This window comes from Scyliorhinus canicula, chromosome 13 (assembly GCF_902713615.1).
Source record: "Scyliorhinus canicula chromosome 13, sScyCan1.1, whole genome shotgun sequence".
NCBI lineage: Eukaryota > Metazoa > Chordata > Chondrichthyes > Carcharhiniformes > Scyliorhinidae > Scyliorhinus > Scyliorhinus canicula.
In genome coordinates this window covers 81,040,369-81,060,882 of record NC_052158.1, presented here as the reverse complement: position 1 = coordinate 81,060,882, position 20,514 = coordinate 81,040,369, and the positions used below count along the sequence as shown (strand labels likewise).

Genomic DNA, 20,514 nt, shown 5'->3' with positions numbered 1-20,514 from the left:
AATAAATTCTGGAGCGATTCATGTTTCACAAACATTTACAGAGAAGTGGAGAATCCATCACTAGCTTTATCACTGATCTTAAATTTCCAGCCCAGACTTGTAATTTTGCTGATTTACGACTGTTTAATCAGAAATCAGATTGTATATGGGCTAACGGACAAAAGTCTAAAAGAAGCTCTATTACGGCAAAATGATTTAACTCTAGAAAATTGCTGCCAAAAGGCGCATTTCAAATGAGCAAAAACCAATACTTGGAATTTTATCAATGAGAAAAAGGCGCGAAAGTCCACCACGTGGTTGAGAATGTTAAAATGGTGTCGCAGGCAGCAAAGAAGCACATTTGGGACGCAAGCTATCTTGCACACGCACATTCCAACTCGGGACATGCACAGTTCGTTCAGAAATGCGAGGCTCAACAGAAGAAGTCTGCGCATGAGCGAACGTCACTCATGATTCAGAGAGATGACGTCATGGCTGGCTACAGATGTGGTAACGGCCACTTAAAGGGGAATTGCCCTGTTCAAGGAAGACATTATTTAAAGTGTTAAAAATTAAACCACTTTGCTTCTCAATATAAATCGTCAGCAATTTGTCTCCACCGCACCAAAAAAGTATCTCCTCTTTTCTGTCTTAAATGGGTGACCCCTTACTCTGAGATTATGCCTTCTGATCCCAGACTAAATACTCAATAACTGCTCAATGCCTAAAAAAATATGTTTGACACCACAATGGAAGACATACTTGGAGGGATTTACATACATGCTGAGTATAAAGATTAACTCTGGTCTCTCTCTCCTCAGAGAGGCTCACACTCACCACTCACAGTAGCTTTGACTTAGAGCAAATGGAATGTGAAATTAAAGAAATAGTGACCACTGCTTTCTTGAAAATGAGAAGTCTGATTGCAAGATAAACTTTATATAGAGCTAATTTAACCACTGCCAAATGCCAAAAAGTGGTTGCTTTACTGCAAACTCTACTTTCTAAGCGATTAGTGGATGATTGGCAACACGTCAACTTTGTGGCTCTCACGCACAACATCTGAATAACAAAATTATATCAGCAGATTGGTGCAGCTGTTCCTTGCACCTGTGTGATTCAGTTCACATTCACTATAATAATTACATTTCGCTCCACTCTTGAAAACGACTATTGTCCTTTGTCAGTCAACTGGAGTTAAGTGAATTGTTACAGTTTTTCAGGCCGTTTACTTGTCTGATGTACAGTCGGTGTTTTGCCAATTGGAAGCAGTAATGTTGTTCAGAAGTCTGACATCCTGTTCACATTTTGTAACTCTGCTTTGTTTTCAATTATATAACGTGCAAACGTCAATATAAACAGTGCATGCGCAAGGGTAATGTGATTTGAACCATTAATAGATTCCTCTGACCGAATGCAGACAGGATGGGTGGAACGATCTTCTTCAGCACCGTGAAAATCATGTGATTCTGTTATTTACTCAGTGACATGTCATAACGGCCGTCCATTTCCTCCAGGGAGTACATGGCATTAAAAAATGGCCGTGATGCGAAATAGGGGATTGCGAGCAGCATCTCTTTGATATCCTAGAGGCTTTCCCATTTAATCCAGAGTGATGATTGAAATATAGCTGCATTAGCTACAGCAATGAAGTACATTACCATACAAAAGCAATTTCAATATTTCTTAACGTTTCTACCCCTACACCTATGTGCAAGCCCTGGCGTCTACAGCAGAGTTGGAATCAGCCTGCTAACTGCTACATCCCTACATCTGTATGTCCTTATGAACTTGGTGGACGTTCTCTGGTTCTGCACTCTGGATTTTCCCAACTTGATAAGGGTTTGCTATTCGGGAAAAATGCACCTTTCTCGGCCTGAGTAGCTGAAGTGCAAGGGGCCAGAGGCAGAGGAGATTCTGAAGACCTGGACACCCTTGGGAGTATCCTACGTGGAGGTCCCCGAGGTGTCCGGCTGAACCTCATCCCGCCCACCGACATCCTCTGTGGTGGAGTCCCAGGCCATCGACATGAGACTGGTGTGCTTTCTGGAGCTGTCTCTGGGAGAAAGCACATCCCTATGCTCGTGCATCCTTATCTAGGCCTTGAGAGCACAGGGCCATAGTGAGGTGGAGTCTTCTTCTTGTGGCTTCCTACCTTCTTTCTCTGATCTCGATACATCTCCTGAAAAGTGGCAGACTGGAGAGAATAAGATGCGTGTGCTCGGGTTGCCTGGGCCTTCAACTCCGTCAGGCAACAGCAGTGTGGACGAATCAGAGCCCAACCCGCCACGTGATTCGGAGAGAGACTGAGCTGTGCATAATTAATGAGCTGGCAAACGTTGGCTCGGATGTGACTTCCTGCCATTCCGAGCAGTGGGAAACACGTCGCAGAACCCACACACCAAACAATTAGGTTCATAAACAGAAAATCCCACCCTTAGCCTACAATGTAAAGTTCCCTTCGGGAGACCACAACGTTTAATGACAAGGAATCCATGGTAATCAGTAAAAAGAGGCTGCTGCGCTTAAATAACCCCCAGGACATATTTGTGCCTGCTTGTGGCAAGATCTAAAAAGATCTGACAGAAACCAATTGGTTACAGTTGAGTAATTAACTGGAAACAAGTACAGGAAACTATGATTTGTACTGAGTGACAAAGATAAAGCTCAGCCAGCTGATCTTCTCGTTCGACATGTATTCTAACATCAGCACAGTTGTTTTGAACTGTTGTTTGTGAATCTGAGCAGGGTATTGCAATGCTTAATTAAAGCCTCCTCTTTGCTTCCAGTGCAAGCAGTACACAGACATTTTGCTAGCTGCTGATGCTCATGCACAGCATGAGGTTTTCCTGAAGCCAGCACTAAATGTGCTGCTGTGTGGCTTGACGTTTCCTCTGGGGAGGGGGATGGTCATAGCTTTCGCAGTGCTAGCATCACTTACATCAGCCTGCAACGTCTAAAAGGGGAGGTGCATTCTGGTCAAAACGGGTGCTGTAATTGAATTATTGCACGACAGGACTGAGAGGACCTTGATGCAGTGTCACAAGAAGTTCAGCAATCTCACATGAGCGGCCAAGGTCAATTCATTCATTTTCAAATATCATATCCCACCAACTGCACCAGTCGTCTCAGGCACTGCTCAATTCATCACCCCCTTCCCCCATTACTCACCTGCCAACAGCTTCCATCAATCAGAACTCTTACCTAGCATACATAGCTCACACATTCCCCTCACACACTTAACACTGCTGCAAGTCTCTCAGTTTGCACTCATTGCCAGCTATTCAGTCATTACTGCTACATCACCCAACCACATTGCCCCAGACTCATTAACACTTTTACCCTCTTGCAGGACCAGTTGGTGTACAACAGGAGGCAACAGCATCAACCAATGGGAGGGGTGTATGGTGGCAGCTGCATACCCTTACCCTAATGGAGGAGGCAGATCCCAGCATCATTGGAGTGGCCATCTTTGACCTTGCCTTAATGGGGGAGGCAGTTCCCACCATCAATGGAGTGGCCATTGCCAAAACATTTGAAGCTGACTGAATCCTGATATCCAATCATCGTTCTCAAGTCCACTCTGCCTTCATCCCACAATCGCTTGCAGTTTATAGGCTGCAGATTTTGTACATGTGCATCTTTTGGTCCCTCCGACGCGCCCCCCCCCCCCCACCCACACCCTCTTATTCCCTTAACATACGCCTAACCTTTCACCTTTCTCCTTTCAGATAACAAGGAACTGCAAATTTTCCAGGTATGGTCCAGGAGTAAGAACTGGATGAGTAGCAAGACAGTGATGAAGAAGAAGCAATGTCACGCATTCTCACCTTCACCTCAGATACTGATCCTGTGGGTACTTTAGGGTATAGCCTTGCGGAAAGACAACTTATCTACATCCTGGATAGGGCATAATGGTATCACAGATGCCAACTTGCTGGAGGGCAAGGTTGCACATGAATGCTACTCCAATGGACTCGCATAAGGATTTCAATGGGGAAGTCCACTAAAGAAGATTGATGGGTAGGCATAATGAAATGATTGTTGCGTTAACGGGCCTGGCACAAAGGCTACAGTCATTGTCAAGAAGTCAGAGGTTTCAAGCACTAACTTTACACAGGGCCTTGCACAAAGCTGTAGCCCATTATTTTCAGCATGACAGTGTTGACCAAAATCATTTCACACTTGTGATCATAACCCTTTATGCAGTATCTGTTGGCTGATGTTGCAGCTTCAATTTCAGCTCAAGCAAATGCCATCCAATGTCTAGCTGTTCTTATGGAAGTTCAACCAGCTAACATGTAGGCTCAGCTTCCCGGTACTCCATCTCACACTGCTGCCTGCAAGTGGGCTTGCAGATTTTCTCAGCTTTCCAGCAACCTGTATCCCCACCCCGAGATTACTCGTATTGCCAAGGGCCCACCCCAAGGGAGTTCCAGAAGCCTCACTGAGCATTTGCCTGCTGTTCTCTCTTTGGATGTCAGCTTTCAGCCTCCCACCACTGACTCTCCAACAGTGCCTTTACTGTCACCACTAAAGCCATGCTGCTAACCCCCTCACCCCAAGTCTCACCACTCAGATGGTGCAGTCTAAAGTGATGCTCAAAGTCATCATCCGGCAAGGCCATCTGCAGTCCCCTCACCCCACCCACCTCCTGAAGATCAGCAGCCTTCCACCAGTCAGCCAATAATGTCCAGTAAACCAGCTACCTGCTGGTTTGTCATGGTGGCTCAAATGCAACTGGCACAGCGGACTGCCTCAGAGCAAGGGCATCATGGCTGCTGCCAGAACAGCTGGCATTGACCCACACATTACATTGAGCATGGGTGCTCACCAGCTGGCTGTTGAGGGAGTTGAATCTCTCTCAGTTGCAACTCTGTAAACCAACTGCACCATGCAAAGGGATGTGATTATGGTCGATGATTAGCTGCACCAAGGAAAAGCCTGTAATCAAAGCTGAGAAGGAATAAAATGTGTTCAGCTCTCTTGGAATACCGAGCCTCAGTGCAACAGTAGATTAAATACCACCCTTCCCAACTCCAAACAATAGAAAGGACAGAAGAACGCACCCATTAATTTTCACAGCTTGACGCAGGAGAGCTGCTTGCTGAATGCCCAGAGTGGATATGGCCTCCTACTCAGAGTCTGTCTCCCTCTCCTGCTTCCATCAGATTTCATGCTCTGCTTTGCCTCTGCTCATTCCCCCTGAAATGGAGTTATCTAAGCTCGATGCAGACTATTGCCCATGTGTCAGACAGCAAATGGTTTGTACGAGTCCTTGAAGTCCTTGTAGGTTTGGCAACTTTAAGGAACTCTGTAAACCAACCAACACTCTACAATCACAGCAAGAACTAATAGAAATTGGATTGGATTGGATTTGTTTATTGTCACGTGTACCGAGGTACAGTGAAAAGTATTTTTCTGTGAGCAACTCAACAGATCATTAAGTACATGAAATGACAAGGAAATAAAATAAAATACTTAATAGGGCAACAGAATGTACACAATGTAACTACATAAGCACCGTCATCGGATGAAGCATACGGGGGTGTAGTGTTAATGAGGTCAGTCAATAAGAGGGTTGTTTAGGAGTGTGGCAACAGTGGGGAAGAAGCTGTTTTTGAGTCTGTTCATGCGTGTTCTCAGACTTCTGAATCTCCTGCCTGATGGATGAAGTTGGAAGAGTGAGTAAGCCGGGCGGGAGGGGTCTTTGATTATGTTACCCGCTTTCCCCAGGCAGCGGGAGGTGTAGATGGAGTCAATGGATGGGAGGCAGGTTCATGTGATGGACTGTGTTCACGACTCGCCAGAAACTCACCCGTTTTGATGATCCCTTTAAATCGAACTGGTTGGGCCCCTTTCTGCATGTTCAGCTGCGCCTGCATCGAATCTGCATTACACACTGATTGCCCTCATGATCTGCCTACCATGCATACTGCCGGCAGACACAAATTGCACACATTCCAATGCTTTTAATAAAATGGCTGTGGCAAACACTAAAACTGTACACAAGTGCACAAGGGCAGCATGGTAGCATTGTGGATAGCACAATCGCTTCACAGCTCCAGGGTCCCAGGTTCGATTCCGGCTTGGGTCACTGTCTGTGCGGAGTCTGCACATCCTCCCCGTGTGTGCGTGGGTTTCCTCCGGGTGCTCCGGTTTCCTCCCGCAGTCCAAAGATGTGCAGGTTAGGTGGATTGGCCATGCTAAATTGCCCTTAGTGTCCAAAATTGCCCTTAGTGTTGGGTGGGGTTACTGGGTTATGGGGATAGGGTGGAGGTGTTGACCTTGGGTAGGATGCTCTTTCCAAGAGCCGGTGCAGACTCGATGGGCCGAATGGCCTCCTTCTGCACTGTAAATTCTATGTAAATCTATGTAAATGCCCCTTAGGAGGCAAATAATCACTCAGAGAACTGAAAGCCACATGCTATGGTGTAGAATTCATGGCCCTTGTGACTAACTTCCATTATTTCTCGACCTAAAAGCATGGGTTTTGGGCTGATCTTTACAATAGGAAATGAGCTTGATGATTGCCAGTGATTACCCTCTACAGGATGCTTTCCCATTTCACTTCATTAGAAGGGCTGGCCAGGAGCCTATCAAGGATAGAATCCAGGGCAGATGATGTTATGTTCAAAGGTTACATGAATCCAAGATAGAGACTGTTGATCTTCCCAAAAATGGGCTCGGCACCATTTGCCACACCCGTTGACATTCTCCACTCCAGCATCATTGGCCACGCACGCTACCTGCCCCTCGTTGGGGGGAGCATGCAAAAAGGCGATTTTAATAAATTTGAATCTGCTCAGCGGACTAAAATCCTGATTCTCCACCCCCACCCCCAGATATACTCCACCCTTCCCAGCCGTGAGTCACGCAGGCGTGACCTGGTGTGCTTCTTTACATCCTTTTGAGGGGAAGCAAGGAGCCAAGAAAAGTTTTCCCATTATTCTGCTTGCTGGGATGTATGCCTGGTAAAATGTTGAGGGTGATGTAGCAGTGCATCTCGGTGACAATGTAGTCTGTTGGCTTTGGATGGTCAAGGTGGAATGCTCACCTTGGTGACAGTCTACATCTCTCTCCCTCCCCTCACACAGAAATGGAATTTGGAACTCAGCAAGCAAAGCTAGCTATCTACCTGGCCACTGCTGCCATTGTGGATGCAAGGCTGTACGGGAACCAGGGCCAGTGCAGGGAAAATTCTATAGGACAGGAAGCTGCCCCAGAACAGCAGGACAAGCTGGTGAGGGCCAATTGCCATTCCCTAGACCGAGGAGGAGGTGAGAATGCGGCACCACATCAGGCAACGTTTAGACTGTTGGTGCTTGCCCTTCAAGGAGCTACCGGACCATGCACCACCTATGCTAGATGGTGGCACACATTGCACCGCGAGTTAGGAGGAGGACACCCCCCGCCCACACCACCCGGAGGCCCTAAATTTCAATGCCTCTGGCTCAAATGAGGACGTGCGGGATTTCGCAATCACCCGCTCATGGGTGATGTGACAGATGTCCTATGCGCCTGGGCAGCAAACTACAGACACTTCAGCCTGGAACAGGCCCAGGATGATACCGGGGCATTTGGATTTGCTGCCATCGCTGGCATGGGCCAGCTCCAGGGAATTATTGATGGCATGCAAGTCGCACTCAGAGCACTGGCTTGACATGTGGTGCCCTTCATTATCTAAACGTGCACTTCCGCAGCCTGGGCTGCGCTAGTGAGGCTCCAATAAAGCTCTCAGAGGGCCGCACACATTGTGCTGGCCTGCTGCACCCTGCTCAGCAGCAGGGTGACATGTTCGAGTATGGGAAAGGGCGGCAGGTCTTGTTGGACGAGGGCGGTGCCCAGGATGAGCCAGGTGAGGACCGGGAGCTGGCTCGACAGGCCATGGAATTAATCTGTCAAGGCCGTCGAACAGAGAGAATCTGATTAGCTAGCAATTCGCCGACATGGACACCAAAAGACCAGCGGCTCCATCGTCACCACTGTAGATTCTATCCTTTTATGACCTTGTCCTCTCAATCGTTGTTTCTTCCTGAAATCCTGCAATCCTCAGAGATATCTGCACTCCTCCAATTCTAGCTTCTTGCTTATGTCTGCCTTTAATTACTCCAGCATTGGAGCCCTCAGTCCCTTCTGTCCTATTGTCCTCAACCTCCACCTTCCCCCTAGACTTTCACCCCATTTTCCACTTAGCCTTTGACCCCTTCCCACGAGCACAGCAACCCCCCTCCCCCCCCCCTCCCCCACCCTCCGTGGGTCATCTCAGCATCACAACAGGCATTATCAGCAGGTCTTTGTCGGCGGGATGGAGGATGATGATGACTCGCTGTGAGGTGAGCTCTGACGTTCCTAATTGTGTGACAAAGTCTGAACTCTGTCTTTTAGCTATCATAATGTGGAGATGCCGGTGTTGTAAGACTTCTTACTATTTTATATAACATGCCACTGTCTGCTTGGATGATCCCTGGTGCGATGGGGTCTCCTTCTCATGGACCACATTATTTTGGGGGAGGGGGGGAAAGATGGATCAAGCTTTGGGGTCATAGACTGGAGCGTTTTGAGGGAAGGTATTCCAGAATGTAAGAGGCTTGCCAGCTGAAAAGCTGACCACCAATGCTGGAGTAATTAATATCTCCAGTATAGGGCATAGGGTGGATACGTGGGTTTGAGTGGGGTGATCATGGCTCGGCACAACATTGAGGGCCGAAGGGCCTGTTCTGTGCTGTACTGTTCTATGATCTATGATCTATGATCTAGATCTGAGGATTGCAGGGTTTCAGGAAGAAACAACGATTGGGAGGACAAGGTCATAAAAGGATAGAATCTGCAGTGCAGACGCAGGCCATTTAGCCCATCGAGTCTACACCGGCTCTTGCGAAGAGCATCCTCCTTAAGCCCACGCCTCCACCCTATCCCAATAACCCAGTAACCCAAATTAACCTTTCTTTTTGGACACGAAGGGCAACCTATCATGGTCAATCTACCTAACCTGCACATCTTTGGAGGGAACCGGAGCGCCTGGAGGAAACCCATGGACACCCGGGAAGAATGTGCAGACTCTGCACAGACAGTGACCCAAGCCAGGAATCGAACCTGGGACCCTGGAGCTGTGAAACAACTGTGCTAATCACTGTCCTATCGTGCCGCCCTGACTGGAAAATAATGCGTGCATTTTAAAATTAAAACTTTGGAAGCCAATATTGGGCAGCAAGATGTGTGAACAGGATTTGTTGCAAAATACAATATAGACAACAGACTTTGGATGAGGTTTTTTTTGTTCTTTTCATGGGATCTGAGCATTGTGGGAAAGGCCAACATTTGTAACCCATCCCTAACTGTCCTTGAACTAAGTGGGCTGCTAGGCCATTTTAAAGGGCAGGTAAGAGGCAATCACATTGCTGCGGCTCTGTAGTCACATGCAGGGCAGATTTCCTTCCCTAAAGCGGCACTTATAAACCAGATGGGCTTTTTTTTAAACAACAATTGGAAACAGTTGTAATGTTCTTGTCAGTTGGCCTGATGTATATTACAAGAACATTTGTAGCTAAATGATTTATTAACATTAACTGTGGGTCAAATATATACACACATCAGATGAATATCAGTAAGAACAGGCACAACCAACCTCTCTCCCAGCTCCCTAATGGCCAATCCACGTACCCTGCGCTGTTTTTTTGGGTTGTGGGGGTGAGACACATGCAGGCACAAGGAGAATGTGCAAACTCCACACAGTGCCCCGGGACCGAGATTGAACCCAGCAGCTCGGCGCTGTGAGGCAGCAGTGCTAACCATTGTGCCATCGTGCTGCCACTTAAGTCTTGTTAAGTTGCTGGTCAATGGTGACCTCCAGAATGTTGATAGTGGGGGATTCAGTAATGGTAACTCTGTTAAATGGCAAAGAGATGGTGATTGTTGAACTGCAGCATTGTCATTACCTGGTGCTTGAGTCAGACATGACACTGCAATCACCTGCGAACATCCCCGCTTCACACTATATGTTGGAGTGAAGGTTAGCAATGAAGCAATTAACAATGTTTGACCTCGGACACTCCCCTGAATAATTCCTGCAACCACTTCCTGGGGCTGGATTGATGACCATCCAACAACCACAACAATCTTCTTTTCCATGACATAGAACCCCATTGGAGAGTTTTCCTCAATTTCCATTAACATTAATTTTGCTCGATTTCGCGTATGCAAAGGTGATTCAGTCTGGCTTGATGTCAAAGGTTGTCACTTTTACCTCATTCTCGAATTTCTCTTTTCATATTTCGATCAAAGCTGAACTGAAGTACGGAGCTGAATGGTGTTGCAAACGGAGCACCGATGAGCAAGTTATTGCTATGTTAGTCACTGTTGTGTATTGAGAGTCAACTGATGGGGTGAAAATTAGTGAGATTGGATTTGTCCTGCTTTTTGTAGATAGGGGCTATTTAGGCAATTTCCACTTTGTTGGATAGATGCCAGTGTTGTAGCTGTACTAGAACATCTTGGTTAGACGCATCACTAGTTATGGAGCAGAAGTGGCAGAGCTTCAGAGAACTTTGGCCTGACCTGTTGGTCTGATTGTTTTGCTCTGTTCGTAGCAAACTGCTTCAACTGTACAGCATGCATATAGGCCTGTGTTAGCTTCACCATGTTGGCACTTCATTTTTGGGTGGTCCTGGTGATACTTGCATGCTCTCCTACATTTCCTGTTGAAGCAGAATTGTGCTCCTGCCTTCATCATAGAAGTTACAGTGCAGAAGGAGGCCATTTGGCCCATCAAGTCTGCACCGGCTCTTGGAACGAGCACCCTACCCAAGGTCAACACCTCCACCTTAACCCCATAACCCAGTAACCCCACTCAACACATGTTCATGATAATAGAAAGTGGGGTTATGCTGTGCTATGAGGTTACAGATTGCGATGAAATTCATTTCTGTTCCCGTTTCATGGAATCCCAGTTTTGAGCAGCTCGCTCTGTTTTTAATCCATTCCATTTAGCCAGTGGAGGTGCAAAACACAGTGGAGAATACTGTGATGAATGTAGGAATTTCAGATATATCGTGATATAAGTATTTGGTATAGTAAGGGTTAAAAGCCTGCGATACAGTGTGTTGACTGGTGCAGTCATGTTTTTAAAATATATCTTAGTTTGAAAGACAACTAAGTTTTAGAGCTAGAGGTGCAATCAAAACGTCATAAAAAGCTTAGGTTAATGGAATTTTATCTGGATTAAGGAGATTCCCTGTGAAGTTAATTAGATTTAATATTGGTAAGATGATGTAATTACTGGGAAGAGCAAAGGTATCAGGCATTTTCCAGAATGTTTTAGTTGAGTTCTGGGTGAAGCTGAAGCAGGAGTCAAACATTTTGCCCTCACTGCAGTTGAGTTAAATATGTCTGTCAGCAGATTAGAAGTCTTTCCAAGCAGTACAGAATGGTCTGGTTAGAAGGTGAGCTGAACATGCTGAGAAGCATCTTCTGAAGGATTACAGCCAGGGTTTCTGCTTGGTTCTGCAAGGAGTCAGGTCTTTTCTTTAAGGCAGTCTCGAAGGACCTCTCCAGCTCAAAATTCATCTCTGAGAAGCAGTTATTCCCGAGGGCTAACTATTTTGACAGAGGATTGAGAGCTGAGATGGTTTTGTTGTTGTTTGAGTGGGAATAAAGATAGCAGTTAAGGGTTACTGTATTCACTTTATTGATTAGCATTGTTTAAAAGGTAATTGTAAGATATTTTCTGGTGTGATATTAAAGATATTTTGATGCTATTGTAGTAATAAACTTTGTTTTAATACGCTATACCCCTATTTCTTCATGTAATCACTCCTGGGGCAAGGTATCCTTTCATCAGTCTTACAAAATTAATATAAAATATTTGGGTTTCTCTCCAGTATCCTATCTATTATAGGACCATAATGGTACTCATCGTGAAAATTGGACTTTGTCTCCATAAGAACAGTGCAGTGGTTATTCTACCTAATGTTGCTTTGGACTGATGCATCTGCAACAGTTAGGTTGGTCAATAACGAGGGTAGATTTGTGAGGACAACACATTTTCCATGCATTTCAATGTCATAGAATCTACAGTACAAAAGGAGGCCATTGGGCCTATCGAGTCTGCACCGGCTCTTGGAAAGAGCACCCTTCTTAAGCCCACGCCTCCACCCTATCCCCGTAACCCAACCTAACCTTTTTGGACAGTAAGGGCACTTTATCATGGCCAATTCACCTAACCTGCACATCTTTGGACTGTGGGAGGGAACTGGAGCACCTGGAGGAATACCACGCAGACATGGGGAAAATGTGCAGACTCCGCACAGCCAGTGACCCAAGCCAGGAATCAAACCTGGGACCTTGGAACTGTGATAACCACTGTGCTACCATGCTGCCCATGTTGAGGTTGTCAGTGACACTGTTTTAACAGAGCCCCTGGAATAGTTAGGTGATGCAGACAGCAACTTACTGATATCCAGACTTAACCATGCATGAACAGTTGCAAGAAGCTGTTAACAATTTACTCTATAATAGTGGGGAGCACCATTGGCCTAACCATTATTTTTATTGTAAAATCTGGACCATTATTAAGTCTGAGTGTATAAGTGATTCTTCAATAAAGTTTACATGCTTTTTGACTAATTTGGTTACAGTATGACTGCTGAGGCATTTCAAGGCTATAGTTTTTTCATGCCTAATCCTTTGAGCAGCTGACAAGTAACTGTTGCGGGTCATTAATTTCAAAATCAGCCTTGACAGTCATTTCAGCTCATCAGTATTTAATAATTTGCATTCTGACAGTAAGTGTAGCATCTTTTACAAATAGAATACTCAAACTTGGACACTCCTGCCCCTCAGAAACACGTCTCCATTATTAAAAGCAGCACTTAGCTCTGAACCTTTCTCTCAAATGATCGGCTTCAAAATAAATGGGTTACTTCCACTGAGAGCTTGTTTCATTGGGTCTGATCTGCAGGGGCAATAAGTATTCTCACAGAGAACTTTAAACTTTTATTGGAAGGTGCTGCAAAGTTCAAAAATCCCCGTAAACGACTGCCGGGCTGACGATGAGCTTCTAGAACTGGGCAGCAGGGTAGCTTAGTGGTTATCACTATGGCTTCACAGTGCCAGGGTCCCAGGTTAGATTCCCGGCTTGGGTCACTGTCTGTGCAGAGTCTGCACCTTTCCCCCGTGTCTGCGTGGGTTTTCTCTGGGTGCTCCGGTTCCTCCTCCAAGTCCTGAAAGACGTGCTGCTAGGTAATTTGGCCATTTTGAATTCTCCCTTTGTGTACCCGAACAGGCGCCGGAATGTGGCGACCAGGGGCTTTTCACAGTAACTTCATTGCAGTGTTAATGTAAGCCTGCTTGTGACAATAAAGATTATTACTATTAGAATTGGTTTTGATATGGGAATGACAAAAAGCGCAAGACAACCTGGCACAGAGAGGGGGCAGCAAGCTATTCCATCACTGCATTGGAGGCCTTAGTCCATGTGGTCAAGAGGAGGGATCTCTTATCCATTCACAGGGAACCAGAAAGTCTCAGCCAAAATTTGAGAAAGCAACATAAGCAGATGACTATGGTGATCAGCAGCAATTGCAGCAATTAGCCGGATGTAGTGCTGCAAAATGGGGTAGACTTTTCAATGTATCATATCACGCAGCACTCACAAAGTGATGTACATGCAATCAATGGCACTGTGCACCAAGAGAAACCAGCAAACCTTATAACGCTGCATGGTCATTCTATCTACTTCCCTCTGGCAAGACAGAATGAGATGTACTTAGCTCTCTTGAAGTGCAGAATTTCAATGACCTCCATTGTGCAAAAGTAGACAGTGAACTTGATGATGTAAATATCACCTGCTTCAGCCTTGAAGGAGTCAGCTGCAGAAAACGTCATGACCAAAGTCACTTTCACAGTCACTGTCTCCACTGTCCTCACCCTGCTCTGAGGTTGCAGTTGTGGTGTAGCAGGTGACAGTGAGAACATCCTCAGTGAAGTGGAAAAATTTAACGCACAAAGTTCCTCATTGAGATTTGAGACGGAGAATTGCCCATTGAATGTCCTGTGTAAAAAATAGCCTTTTTCCCTTCGTCCTCCTTCTGCCAACTTTTCGCACTCTGTTTACACTCTCCCTGTTATACTGTGACCAAAGAAGGATGCAAATTATTGCCTCCATGTCTGGGAGGAGTTGGGTTCTGTCAAATCCTTGGTCAGAACAAATTCAGACCTCAAATGCCACTCCACTCCCTGTAGACAACTCTGGAAACCAACAAACACTTCTACAATTGCAATAAGAACCAGTAGAAATTAATCCAACAATTAACCTGAAAGTAGTTGATGATCCTTTTGAATAGAACTGGTGGTCAATGCTGCTGCTAAATAGGTGGTGTTCAGCTGTGCATATTTAAGAGACGTGTTAAGGTGATAGCTGAAGTGTTTGAGCTCCAAAATGGCAGCAATGGTATCATCTCACCATTGGATGTTGATTGATCTGCTCACCCTGCATAATTCTAGCCAACTCTCCCTCTGTGTACGTTAACACCCGCACGAATGTGGCATCCAGAACTGCCAAACATGTGCATGCATCCCATCTATGTCAGTTTGAAGGCAAAATAAAGCTCCTCATGATAGGAAAACAGGTGTTCTGGAGCTGAATCTCATGGCCTTTATGTTATTGCTGAACCTTTCTACAAATTACATCAACTTTGATTCTGTCATCTTAACCTTCATAGATTTAGACGATTATGTGTTTGCTTTACTTGATGTTTGTTGCAATTTCTAATCAAGGAGCACAATAAAGTTTTTATCATTGTTCTTTTTCCAAATGAGAGCTACAACTATGGATGGTGCTTTTGGCCTATGTTATCTCTTTGCGAGGCTTGAAACCTTGGGGTAAAAGATAGACTGTACATCCACATTGTGCTACATAGCACAAGTGGATAGCACTATGGCTTCACAACACCAGGGTCCCAGGTTCAATTCCCCGCTGGGCCACTGTCTGTGCAGAGTCTGCATGTTCTCCCTGTGTCTGTGTGGGTTTCCTCAGGGTGCTCCGGTTTCCTCCCACAGTCCAAAGATGTGCAGGATAGGTGGATTGGTCATGATAAATTGCCCTTAGTGTCCAAAAAGATTAGGAGGGGTTATTGGAATAGGGTGGAAGTGAGGCCTTAAGTGGGTCAGTGCAGATTTGATGGGCCAAATGGCCTCCTTTTGCACTGTATGTTCTATTTTGAATTATGGGCAGACACAATGGGGATGAAAATAATGGAAAATCAAACGAGCATTCACTGAGAAATTACTGTTATTTATGTATAAGTTATAATGGAAAGTGCTAAAAGTTTGATCTATGCATTTACTAACATGTTAGCCTCTGTCACAGGTCTTCATATGACTGCCAAATTTGATTTATTTCATCGTCTATGCCACCACTAAAGCACTAATTTTACTAATTACTGAAGATTTACTTTAATGTTATGATCATTTATTTTAATTTGTCTAGTTCTACAGATGTTTTAAAGCACTGCTGATCTGTCAGGACCCACCCTTTGGTTCAAGCACCAAAGGTCTGTCTAAGACTACAAAGAATAATCAAAGAAAAAACACCACCAGCTCCTTCAAGGCCTCCATTGGTGAACGCACATCAGTGAATAAAAACCAGTCAGATAGCATGGAAGAAGATAAGGGCAAAGACCTTTCATGTGAAGTTTCAAAGCCACCAGTCTCTCTCGTGGTGCGTTACAATGACTAACCGTGGAAATTTATAGCAGCAGTTCGCTGGCATATTAACACTTCATTTGTGAGGAGAACATTTCCGATGGAAATTATTGTAATCAGCAGCTGGTGAAAGATAAACTGCCTGGAACAGCAGTCAGAATGAAATAGATTTTTTTGTGTGATAGTTGAAGAGTATTGAGGGCAGAAATATCCTTCTGGACTAATGAAGTCTTTGGACATTGAAAATCTGAGCTATGGCTGGCTCTCCAATTCCCCATTTAGCTTTGCTTTTTTAAACGTTGGGCAATCAAATTACAATTTATTGCCCTGTCTTTCTATAAAATAATGCATGCTATTGAATAGTCTTTTAAGAGTAGATAAATTAAAATGTCAGACTATGCACCCTCTATCAGGCTGTTCTGAAGAAGAATCATATTGGACTTAACACTGACTCCAGAGGATAATTTCTGCCCTCGTTTTCAGCAGACGGGAATGTTGTTGTGGGCAGATAATCCAATGGGGGCTTTTACGTAGGTGGGGTTTCCGGTTAACATTGTGGGCATGATTACCGGCTGTGCACACCGGCTGAAACGGGAAGTCCCGTTGACAACGACTGGATTGGTAGATCCTGCTGGTGGGCCACCTCTGCCGCCGAAAATCACACGGTGAGCTGGTCGGTAAATCCCGCCCTGTGTCTTCCCCCTCCCCCACCACTGGCGTAATGGGATATGCCCTGAATGGGCGGGAACCTCATTAGCATACATTTAAATATCATTAGAGGGCACCCCTGCTGCATTATCCCCAAATAAGGAATTCCCCCAGCCCCTCCTCCTGGCCAGTGTGAAGTCACATCGGCGAGGTTTACAACAGGTCTGGACCAACAGGGGCCCGGCGAACAGTCCCTCCTGGATGCACACAGGTAAGACCCCAGGGGGGAGAGAGTTTTTCCCAGGCAGTACCCTGGCATTGTTCGGGGGAGGGTGTTGGCTTCCATTTGGGAAGTTCAGGGGGTTCACGGTGGGGCTCCCACGACCTTGAGGGGCAGCATTATGTTTCCACGGGAGGAGATGTTTTCTTCATTTTTATTTTGTTCATATTCAAAGGGTGACCTGGTCTGTCAGGGGCTAATGCTTGAAAATCTGTCGGGAAAAACCAATAATGCAGCTGGTGGGTTGCCTTCTACTTTTCCCACCCGAGACAACACTGAGAGAAAAATGATCGTGTCCCGCCCTCTGTTTCTCTCTTCACAGAAGCTACCAAGCCTGCTGAAATGTTCCAGCATTTTCTGTTTTATTCAGATCTCCACCATCTGCAGTATTTTGCCTTTATTATAGGACCTCATCCCTAGTCTGTACAGTGGTCTCAGAGTAATCTAGAGGAACCCTTCCTGTCTCTCCATCCCATACTCATTTTATTACAAAGATACTTTATTGTGTACTCATTTCTTTAGTTTTCTCTCCCACGCCCCAAATTTCCCTGCCCACCTCAAATGGCTCATTTTTGTCTTATTTATTCATTAATCTGCTTTATTTATTTTCTGCATATCTGTTCTCATTCTTATTTTTCAATATTACCTTAACTTTTTGACTCTCTTGCATTCTCTTTATTTCCAGTTAATACTGTTCATTTTTTTCAGTTGCCACTTTAATTGTTTTTACACACTTTCTGACATACTTGGCTGTCTCTTAATTTTATTCTTCGCTCCCTCCGGCTCTAAGTCATAATCTTCAGACATATTCATCTCTTCACCGAGTCCCTCTCTGCAATCGGGTGCAGCCAAACATACAAAAGCACATGCCTGCAGGAATTACCACAATATTGTTAAATATTCACACATCAGCGTGAATCTCTAATTGTTATGTGAACTCTGAGGTTGAATTTTTACCATGATATTGGGAGTAAATGCATGGCATGTGTGCATAGAATTCCTCCATTGCTAATTCAATAGAGATATTAACTAATCAATAATAAATGTTTCAAAACCTTAATGAGAACGTCAGGCTATGGATTGCGAGAAATCAAACTGTTTTGCATTCACGCACGTTGAGATAAGTTTCTAATCATTCAAAAAGTACACGTTACAGACAGAATAACAGATAAAAGTATTTAGATATATCTGCATTGATGATAATGATCTGTATTCTTATTGGAATGATATCTTGCTGTTGTATATTCAAAGCAGAACTGATGCTGAAATCAAACAGGGCGCAACAGTGGAGTATCACATTTCCAACTTCATTGACAAAATCTGATATGTAACGCAGCACGGTGGCACAGTGGTTAGCACAGCTGCCCCACGGCGCCGAAGTCCCAGGTTCGATCCAAGCCCCACGTCATTGTCCGTATGGAGTTTGCACATTCTCCCCCTGTCTGCGTGGATCTCACCACCCTTACCCACCCCCCCACAACCCAAAGATGTGCAGGGTAGGTGGATCGGCCATGCTAAATTGCCCTTAATTGGAAAAAATATAATTCGGTACTCTAAATTTGAAAAGAAATGTGATACGTAAAGCAATGTAAATAATCAATCTTTAAACACCACAGTTACAGTCACAAGTGAAAGCTAAGTAAATCAAAAGAAAACAGAAAATATATGTGATTATAAACACTGCGAATTTAATCCATTTTGTCCTCCACTGCCTCATCTCCCTCAGCATAAATTTAAACAAGCTCCATCGATAATACATGAAACTGCAAAAAAAATCATGTTTCTGGTCAGCTGCTAATGCCTTTACATTTGCTTCTTGAATATTAAGTTAATACGCTTCGGATCAGGAGTCCTGACCTGAACATTTTCTCTCCATAGTTCCAGATTGCTGAGGATAATTTTAGCATGTCTACAATCATGCAGCTGAAATCAACAGATTTCGATCATGCCAGGGATCAAATCTGGAGTATTCCCTGACTGTCTAGCTCATTATCCCAATACACAGGTGACTCACTGAACATAATGAGGGGATGGGTTCCAGAGAAGGGCTTTGTCCAATTTTAAACATAGTAGAGATAAGGGCAGCTGCAGGTTGACCTTCGTACCATACCACCATCATTTCATTCTCTACACCTCTAGCACACAGTTAAAGTCCTGGCTTTGAGAGCCACAATTCCAGCCACATCTTCAAATAAAGACTGTGGCACAAGAAGTGGATTTACTAAATTAAGCCTAGCTGTCAATAATTCTGGTAGCCTTTCCGTAGGCGTAACCCAAGGAGCATGACCAAATTTCCCCCAAATGAGGAGGAATGGCTTCCACAAAGAACAATATCTGAAGAGGGTAGAATCCATATGTCAGGCTTGTCTGTGAGGGCTGACATTCAATCCTGCACTACTAGCACAGATCAATGGATAAAAAACAAGAATAAAATGTTGGACATTTATTCTTTCCTCCTCCCAGGGGTGTCGAGCCCAATTGTAATAGCCTTACCCCCCTAACAAAGATCTGGTAATTCAGTAAATAAACAAGAGTTGAACATAGACTATCCTGGGCTGTATACCTTAGATATTCACCGAATAAGCCACTTGTGGAGAGGAATTTCTTCTTTAGCTGGTGAAGGGTAAAGTCACCACAGCAATAGCCTAGTAATTCATTTACTGTGCTTGCAAGAAGGTTTTGTGGCACAGTGATAGTGCTCCTACTGATAGACGAGAAGCTCCAGGCTCGATGCCAACTCCAGGACTTGTTGGCCACGGAAGGTAATTCAATGCGGTACAACAATACAGGTTGATAATCAGCTCGGGAATGCTTCCACCACTTTCTTCACTATTGCCCAAATGGTAAAAAACTGTATGTGGGTATGAAGATATGCTAACAATAACTGTATTTACATACGTTACCAATTGACTGAACTTTTGAAAATAAATTTAGAGGACCCAAATTTTTTTTCCAATTAAGGGGTAATTTAGCGTGGCCAATCTACCTACCCTGCACATCTTTTTGGGTTGTGGAGATGAGATCCATGCAGACACGGGTAGAATGTGAAAACTCCACACCCACAGTGATTCGGGGCCAGGATCGAACCCGGGTCCTCAGCGCCCTGAGGTAGCAGTGCTGACCACCGCACCACTTTGTTGCCCCAACCAATTGACTAACCTAATGGCTTTACACTTTAAGATAATCAGTTGGATGTTCAAATTAGTCATCTTGTTAAAATGTGTCGAACATACCCCCCCACAAAGACCACGGGGAGATCTTCAGGGGGCCTCACGGTAGCATGGTGGTTAGCATCAATGCTTCACAGCTCCAGGGTCCCAGGTTCGATTCCCGGCTGGGTCACTGTCTGTGTGGAGTCTGTACGTCCTCCCCGTGTGCGCGTGGGTTTCCTCCGGGTGCTCCGGTTTCCTCCCACAGTCCAAAGATGTGCGGGTTAGGTGGATTGGCCATGCTAAATTGCCCGTAGTGTAAGGTTAATGGGGGGATTGTTGAGTTACGGGTATACGGGTTACGTGGGTTTAAGTGGGGTGATCATTGTTCGGCACAACATCGAGGGCCGAAGGGCCTGTTCTGTGCTGTACTGTTCTATGTTCTATGTTCTATCTCCCCATGGAACTCATGGAGTACGAGCTCCCCAGGTAGGGGGCGTAGGCCTACCACCTGAGGCTCGTTATAAGCAAAGGTTAAAAGCAGGCCCAGATCAGGGCCTGGAGAGATACGTCCTCCCAGCTAGGACTGCACTGTGAATGAGATGCTACGTTATGCAGACCCTTTGACATACTTTTGTAAATAAATCTATCATACGTTTACTGTCAACCTTCTCTGTGTCATTATAGTGTCGATGTGACAAAATGCCAGAATGAAAGCATTTGCATTTTAATGTGCTTCGTTCTTAAGACTGATTA

General features: G+C 45.0%; 1 protein-coding gene across 1 annotated transcript in view; it reads left to right on the top strand.

Moving 5' to 3' along the window:
• Window positions 1-19,993, top strand: part of LOC119976095 (pinopsin-like) — an 89,859-nt gene extending 69,866 nt beyond the window's left edge. The window contains exon 4 of the mRNA XM_038816250.1: window positions 15,467-19,993. Within this exon, the coding sequence (XP_038672178.1) occupies window positions 15,467-15,715 (249 nt within the window). The 3' untranslated portion in view covers window positions 15,716-19,993. The remainder of the gene's footprint in view (window positions 1-15,466) is intronic.
• The last annotated feature ends 521 nt before the right edge of the window (window positions 19,994-20,514 follow it).